At 38.2% G+C, this 8407-nt stretch overlaps 1 protein-coding gene across 1 annotated transcript; it reads left to right on the top strand.

Moving 5' to 3' along the window:
• Nucleotides 1-2933: 2933 nt before the first annotated feature.
• LOC311065044 (uncharacterized protein) lies at nt 2934-7094 on the top strand. Its single transcript, XM_084085224.1, has 4 exons — nt 2934-3068; nt 4795-4947; nt 5310-5534; nt 5634-7094. Exons 1-4 carry the CDS (start codon nt 2984-2986, stop codon nt 5948-5950), a joined length of 780 nt encoding a protein of 259 aa, XP_083941350.1. The 5' UTR covers nt 2934-2983; the 3' UTR covers nt 5951-7094.
• Nucleotides 7095-8407: the final 1313 nt, after the last annotated feature.

Here is an 8407-nt window from a genome sequence, read left to right as displayed (position 1 = left end):
CCGGTCACCAAAATGATTGGCTTCGGAATGTGTCAAATACTAAACAGATATTGAAATAAATGGGGGGGGGGGGGGGGGGGTGAACTACTCCTTTAAAAAGACAGTCGAACAGAGCATTTTCGTATCAAATGTAAACACTTAGAGAACAGGCAATCAGTGCAATATAGGAGGGTCCTTGTCAGCACCAGGACAGGAAATCAGTGCAATAGAAGAAAAACAATGTACACACTTATAGTACTTTGTAGAGAACAGGCAATTAGTGCAATATAATGTCCTTTTCAGCACCAGGACAAGAAATCAGTGCAGTAGAAAGAAAACAAAAGAAGGAATCTTTTTTTTTTAACACACTCCTTTAAAACCATAAGGCTGAAATGTCCCTGCCTGACTCATCCTCTGGCCCGCATGTCATGCAGTAGACGACCTAAGGGGCCATGACGGTGTTTCCTTGCAAGCCAGTCTTCCCACTCAATGACTGAAAGGTGGTCTTCAAGGAGCTCCTCTGTGCGGTTTCCTCTAAGTCGCCAGATCTTTTCCTTATACGTTCTCCATGCTCTCTCTATATGTTGGGTGTGGGCCCCTGTTACTGGATTCACATAGGCAACACTGTGGTTTACAGTATAGTGCTGGTAGCCTAGTTGAGGAAGAGCATTGTAAGCTCGCCACTCATCACTCATGATGGTTGACCCTCTCCTGACGTACCGCTGAATTAATGGCACTAGCGTGGCTCTGCTTCGCCTCTCCACCAAGCGGAGCACAGGTTTCCCTTTGCTTTGTCCTCTGCGCCGCACTCCCAGCATTCCGAAAACCCACTTTTTTCTTTTCCAGGCCCCAGCCATTCTGCCCCTTCCATACTGAAGATTTGAAAACAACAACAAGACATTGAGTTAAATAAAAAGCATGACCATGACCTGAGCAGAAGTCACCAGGCAATTCACTTCCATAATCATTATTTAACATAGTCCATCTTCATTTTTCTACAGTGAGTGATAACATGATTCTGATGGTCAACTTAATTTGGATAATACTAAAGTTATTACCTTTCTTTTATGCCTGAAGTGACTCTCGTCTATAGCTACAAAGTATCTCCTCCCCCCTATCCGCTGTCCTTTCCTTCTCTGCAGTTTTTTCATGGCTCTTTTGCAGACCTCTCTCATGGTCTTTGACATTTTTGACAGGGTTCTTGATGATCCCGCAATGTCATCACTGATGAGGTTGATCTGCCGCAACCTCAGTCCTTGGGAGAATCTTGAAAAGCATAATACATCATGATGACAATGATTCCAGTTTAGAGACAACACTGACAATTTAGGCTATATAAATTAATATGCATTGATGTTCTCAATACCTTGCTAAATAGATATAAACATAAAACACACAAGGTATGTGTTGTCTAACCTGTACACAAATCTCATCCAATTGCACAGTGAGATTTTGTTTTTGGAAAACAGGCTCTTGTGCCGAATTGACCTCCTCACTGTTCGATGGTTGCGTCGACATATCCTAAAAGAAATTTTGGAATGAAATGGAACATATACTGAATCATTCAGATGTTCTTTTTAAATATACAACAAAAAAAACATGCTGTTTACTCGTTTACTGAGCAACCTGACAGCTACTTTATTTACTCACACACACACACACACACACACACACACACACACACACACACACACACACACACACACACACACACACACACACACACACACACACACACACACACACACACACACACACACACAAGCATATATTCCTACCTATGTTAACAGGTCAGATGGGCATTAGACAAAACCAACTGGGCACCAGAGACGTAGTATCTATGCACCAAACCATCTGGGCACTAGAGAAATGTGGGCATCTGGACAACTGGGACCTACACCTGCATTTATAGCATGCTGTTTGACACACTGTTCTTTAAACCCCCAACATGACACAACAGCAAGGTCAAAATAGTTTATTTGCCAAAATAGTTCTGAGGTCAAAAGTATATAACATCAGAGTTTCAAAATTCAATAGAAGAGTGTATTTGCCAAAAGAGAAGTACCAAAAAAAAACAATTAAATGGAAGTAGGAAGAAATTAAATGGAAGTAGTTAAAAAAAGGTAAAATATTAATGCCCAGTTGTCTAGGTGCCCACATGTCCCTAGAGCCCAGTTGTTCAGGTGCCCAGTCATCCAACAAATATGGTGCCCAGATGTCTGTAGTGCCCACCTGACTTGATATACAGTACACAACTTACACACACACACACACACGCACGCGCGCGCGCGCGCACACACACACACACACACACACACACACACACACACACACACACACACACACACACACACACACACACACACACACACACACACACACACACAGTCATCCTTATAACATTATTTATGTACATTATATTTGTTTGCCTTTTTTATTAAACATACAATCTAAATTAAAAATTAAAATACATACCATTCAAATCTGTCCAAACAAGCCTTCCGCAGCATCAGCTTCATATTGTGCCTGCATGAACTGCATTTAACCTTCCTTTTGAGTATTTTTTTCTTTTGCAGCCATTTAATCAGTTTGTGTGTGTGTTTTTGTTGTTTTCCTCCCTTCTGTCAATTCTCTTAATTTACTGGACAAACCAGGCATTTTGGCAGAAAGCTCACAAACGAAAAACCTCTGCAGCAAACCTCACTTTCAGTTCTAATCTATTGCTGGAAAGGTAAAGCTTTGCCACAGATTCATATTACCCCGCCAGAATACGTAACCAAAAAAAGAAAAAAGTCACATCAGCGTGCTTCTGGATTGGAGGGGAGCTCCATGGCAATCCCCTTCCTGCCATCAGAGGCAAGCAGGGAGGATGCTTCCTAGAGATGTCAATCAAGATAGACAACTGGCCAATCATGTCGTGCAAAGGGCGGGTCTAATACCATCCGTTCAGCAGCTGAGCTGAGACGGATGGCTTTTATCAATAATCAATCAAAAGTTTGCAATTATGAACGCCGCTACACGTCGAGCACGAACTAAGCGTCCAAAGCCGATAGATATTATTGAAGATGAGGAAGAAGGCAACAGTACAGGTAAGCTACTGTACAAAAGCCATATATGTTGCTTGGAACGTGTATTCTATTTGTTTACTGATTTTGTCCTGCAAAATACTATGATGAACTGATCACAAACATCAATGTAGCTAGTTAGCGTTAGCTTTGCTATCGTGCAGGTTAGTGGAGCAGGGTTCAAAACCAACGGCACTACATAGTCCAGGGCTTGCAGGGGCCGAATTAGATTGTTTAAAACCGCATAGATATTCTTTACAAAACTTAAAAAACAAGTTGCACCGAATGTGACAACTTGTAACAATCGGTGCCTATGTAAATTGCCTATGTAATGCAGTCACCGAATTCTATAGGTCACCAGTTTTGATGTGACAGGCAAGCGTCCTGTTGGCTAAACAAGTTTGCACGTTGATCATGAATGTACCTCAGATGAACATAGTACACACTAGCTTGGATAAATACATTTTAAGAAAAACGCAGCTGCTTTTGTTAAATGTTAATTTATCATGGTTTGTAGTCAAATCTCTTTAGATCTGTTTTAGCTACCAGCTGAAGTGAAATGCACGTTATGCTATAAACGAGTTGTCTATACCCCTGGTTCTCTAAATATGGTCCGGGGACCCCCAGGGGCCCTTAAGGGATTTTAAGGGGTCCCCCGCTAGATGATAGTTTGGAACTAAATGGGACCCTTGTGGGTGTGTAACTCTGAGAGTATGCAAAAGGAACCAAATGGACCCGTTGGTGTCCATTATTTTTACACTCTAAATTAATTAACAATGATTTTAACCTCTTAAAAGGGGACATATCTTTTCAAATGTGGGTTTGCAGGCTAATATGTGTGAGTTGGGGTGGTGACATGAAAACGTTTGAGAACCACAGGCTTATACTGATTCAAAACCACCCCAGACCTATTTGGAATTACTTATTCTATCCTTCATAGATAATAATAGTGTGCAGGGGTTACTAGTTTCACTAAAATGAGACCCATTCATTTTCACCATAGGCTTTTACAAAAATAGTTATAACAATTATTTTACAACTAGAACAAAGCCATCAAGGATTCCAGTGAATCATGACCATGAAACATTTGATTATATGAAAAGAAAAAAAAACGCTAATCAAAGGGTATTTATGAAATGAAGTATATCAAATAATTACATATTAAAATATTTCTTTTCACAAAATCAAAGGTGTCATGGTCATTATTCACTGCAATCCTGGATGGTTTGGTTCTAGCTTTAAATTAATTGTTATAAATACTTTTGTAAAAGCCTATGGCTCATTTTAGTGGAACCAGTAACCCCCCAACGCCCACTATTAAGCTCTATTGGAGTCTCTGTGCCACAGACCAGTATGGTGGCAAATATTGTTTACAGCACTGTTTCCCAGACAGTGGGTCATGACCCATTGGTGGGTCAGACGTATGTGATCATTTTCTTTTCCAACATTTATCTATCTATATCTTTCCATATTTAAAGGAAATATATTTAAAAAGCAGACAAATCTTAAAAATGTAAGTAGTAAATGTTTAAAATATGTATTAAGAAGCAGTGAAAATAGCCGCTCTACAAGCTCTCAACATGGTGTGTACTGACTGATGCGGAAGGGTTATGTCACATTAGGTCTAATTGAAACATTGAACAACTTGTGCTTGTGCCATTACTCAGTGTTATAGCTGGCAAACACAACATTAGTAACAACTAACAGGCACTTTTGGTTAACTAATCACCATTTGTCATCTCTGTTTCAGGAAACCCTGTCTCACTGTCGCCCACTGCTGAGCTGTCAGCAAAGAGAATGCGAACACAGCTAGAGAAGGCCAAAAATAATGAAGCTTCTCAATCTCAAGCGATTGAGAAGCTTAATAAAGAGAAGGAGGACCTTCTGGCTGAAGTGGCCAAATGTAAGTACTCCACTTGTACTCAATTACATTAGACAGGACAACGATCCACTCGTCCTAGACTCTTTGCCCTGTTAGCCCCCAAACTGTGGAACAAACTCCCAGCTGCACATAGAACTACAGACTCAACTTTGCTAACTTCAAATAGGCTATTTGCAGTTCTGTACTACTGTAGCCTAGAGTTATTAGTTTTAAGAACCTTGGTAACCACTAAAATCACTCTCAGCCCCACTGGTCCTTTTTGTAGTTTGTGATGTGGGCCTTGCTACATGCTCAGTGATTGTGCTGTTTTATTCCCTAAGATGCCCCTCTCGATTGTGTCTAATTTATTGTTTGTCTTTGTATCTATTGTTTTGCTTTCTTAGATAAGAAAAAAAGTGCCAAGGCAAATGAAGAAGCGTATGAATCCAGTGACTCCCAGATTTCCACCTCTACATCTTCCTCTTCGTCATCCTCCCCCTCTTCAACCTCAGAGGAGGAGAGAAAGAAGAAAAAGAAGAAAGGGAAGAAGACGGGGAAGAAAGGGAAGAAACAGAAACGGCCAAAAAGGAAGAAGACAAAGTCCAGTAAGGACTATGGAAGACGCAGAGGTAACTGGGCTGTGCAATCATTAACTTTTTGGGTGACCACAACGCACCCAAATATCAAATTTCATAAAAGAAAATTTCTCTTTGTATTTTTCATTTCAGCGATTAATCCTCAGCAGGTGGTTGAGAGGTACAAGAAGGTGCTGGGCCACTTCCAGAAGGGCAAAAATCTATCTGAGAGCTACAACGCCGTGGACGTCAACAGAAACACCATTACAACCAGCGCCTCCATTCCAGAGCTCGCCATATCCGCACCAGATAAATATGCTGACGTTCTGCAGGGCTATTCTAGGTCGCAGAAGCTCGATGCATTTGTGAAGGAATGTTCAAAGGTCCTCAGTGAGGACCCCGAATTGATGGTCAAGGTAGATAAGCTTAAGGCCGAAGGGAAACTACTACCCATCTTAAAGAGAACATAATCTCCTTTTTTTTTTTTATCACAGTTTTAGGGCACGGTCACACCACACTTTTATTCTACCTAGCACTCCATTTACCTTTTTAAATACATTGGCAGAATTCACCCTTATAGTTGGAATACATTGTGGTGTGACCATACCTGAAATAGTTTACCTCCAGTCCAGATATTTAAATTGTTTTAAAGGAGTGTGTTGGCTGCTTAATACAAATGGAAGTTCCTGGAACTGTCTTCACTCACAGGAGGTTATTGGGCATCAGAAATATTATAGTAGCTTATTGAATTACTCCTGTCTTGTGAAGTGAAGACGGTGTGCAGGAAATGAGTGAAGACAGTGTGCAAGATTTCCTTTTATTTATTTCTACTGCACTGATTTCCTGTCCTGGTGCTGAAAAGAACCTTATATTGCACTGATTGCCTGTTCACTACAAAGGACGTTGTTCAAAGTGTGTACATTATTTTATTTTCTCTTCTGCTGCACTGATTTCCTGTTGTGGTGCTGAAAAGGACCTTATATTTGCACTGATTGCTTGTTCACTTCAAAGGACGTTGTTCAAAGTGTGTACATTATTTTATTTTTTTCTTCTATTGCACTGATTTCCTGTCTTAGAACAGGTGTTTACATTTGATAAGAAAATGCTCCGTTCGACTGTCATTTTAAAGGAGTAGTTCACCCCAGAAAATGACTTAGTCTTTCAATACCACCTTTCAGTCATAGGTCGTCTACTGCATGACATGCGGGTCAGAGGATGAGTCAGGCAGGGACATTTCTACCTCATGGTTTTAAGGAGTGTGTTTTTTGAAAAAATGGAAAGCCCTCCCACCTTAGTTTTTTACACATTCCGAAGCCAATACTTTGATGACCGGGGGAGACTCGGGTATCTTCTACTGACTGATGACCTAGTCATCAAATTAATGAGGAATATGACAAAACCAAACAGATATCTGAGCTTCATGGGTGTGTAATTGATTGAAGATTGGTTGTGTGTGAACTGCTCCCTCTTATTTTTTTATTTTTTATTTATACATTTAAAGCGTTATCTGTTTGTTTATAAACAAATATATTTGATTTGTTTAAATGAACGTGAGCTGTTTAGATAAATGTTTTACATTTTATATTGGAATGAAGTGTTAAATGCTGTTCTCTATACCTTTACACCTGTCACATTTATTGTGCTAAAAGATTGTTTAAATCGTTCACTAATCATTGTGTTAAACGTGAAATAATGTAGAATACTTGGTCTGTAAGCCAGTCTCTTGGACCTATAAGACCATATCAGAGCTGCATGACACAGAGTTGGGACAGGGCACACCATAACATCTGCAAATAGTTTATATATTTCTTAATCCGTAGCACTGTCTTACAAATCATTTGCTAAACATGAGAATTCTAGTAATGTGTTGTGTCAGCACTGAAGGCTGGGAAGTTCGCAAGAGGTAAGTAGAAAGTCCACATTAATAAATGCTTTATAAAACATTACTGATGCATCTATAAATAATTGGTATATGTCATCAAGTGCCCTAATGTAAAGTGAAGACAATTCATTATTTACAAATGTTTGTTACATATGAACAAACATGGTGGCGACATTAACAAATGCTTGTAAATAATGAATAGTCATCACTTTACATTAGGGCTCTTAATAACATCTACACATGGTTAATAGATATTTAAGGAATGTTTTGTAAAGCATATGATAACCATAAACAAACATTGAGGTCACCTTAACTGACAGTTGTAAATTATGAATAGTCATCACTTTACATTAGGGCTCTTAATAACATCTACTAATGCTTTATAGATATTTAAGGAATGTTTTGCAAAGCATATGTTAAACATGAACAAACACTTTGGTCACATTAACAGACATTTATAAATACATTCCTAAACCTTATTTTGTGATAGCTAAAATCAAGATTAAATAATGATAAAATGATTTATAAATGTTCTACAAACAGCTTGTCTATGATTACTTCTTTATCTACAGATTGTTTATAAATGTTATATACATTTAGTTATAAATGTTTAAATAATAATTTACACATGGCTTACTCATCAATAGTTAACTAATTACTAATATTGTATAAAATATTTTTAGCGCCGGTTATACATTATTTAGTAAACATTTGCAAATGTTCATGTTTAAAGATTCTACAATGTTATTATACATTTTATAATCATTTACAAAGGCATATAGATAGCTTGTAAATGATTAGTAACTTATCTACAAATAGCATATAAATAGTGTATAATTTTAGTTACAAATGATTTATTAATCCTTTACAAGCGTATATAAATGGTTTATTCATGATTAGTTTACTATTTGCTGATGTCTTAATAATAGCATGTAAATGATGTTTAAACAGTTTGTAAATGTTTAGTTACACACTTACAAATGTAAATAAACAGTTTGCTCATGTTTATTAATCATTTACAAACTGCTTATAAATGTTAATAAAT

This window comes from Gymnoscopelus microlampas, assembly GCF_963454915.1.
Source record: "Gymnoscopelus microlampas genome assembly, chromosome: 2".
In the NCBI taxonomy this organism is placed as follows: Eukaryota; Metazoa; Chordata; class Actinopteri; order Myctophiformes; family Myctophidae; genus Gymnoscopelus; species Gymnoscopelus microlampas.
Note: the sequence above shows the minus strand (reverse complement) of the source record. Positions and strands in the feature narration are given on the sequence as shown.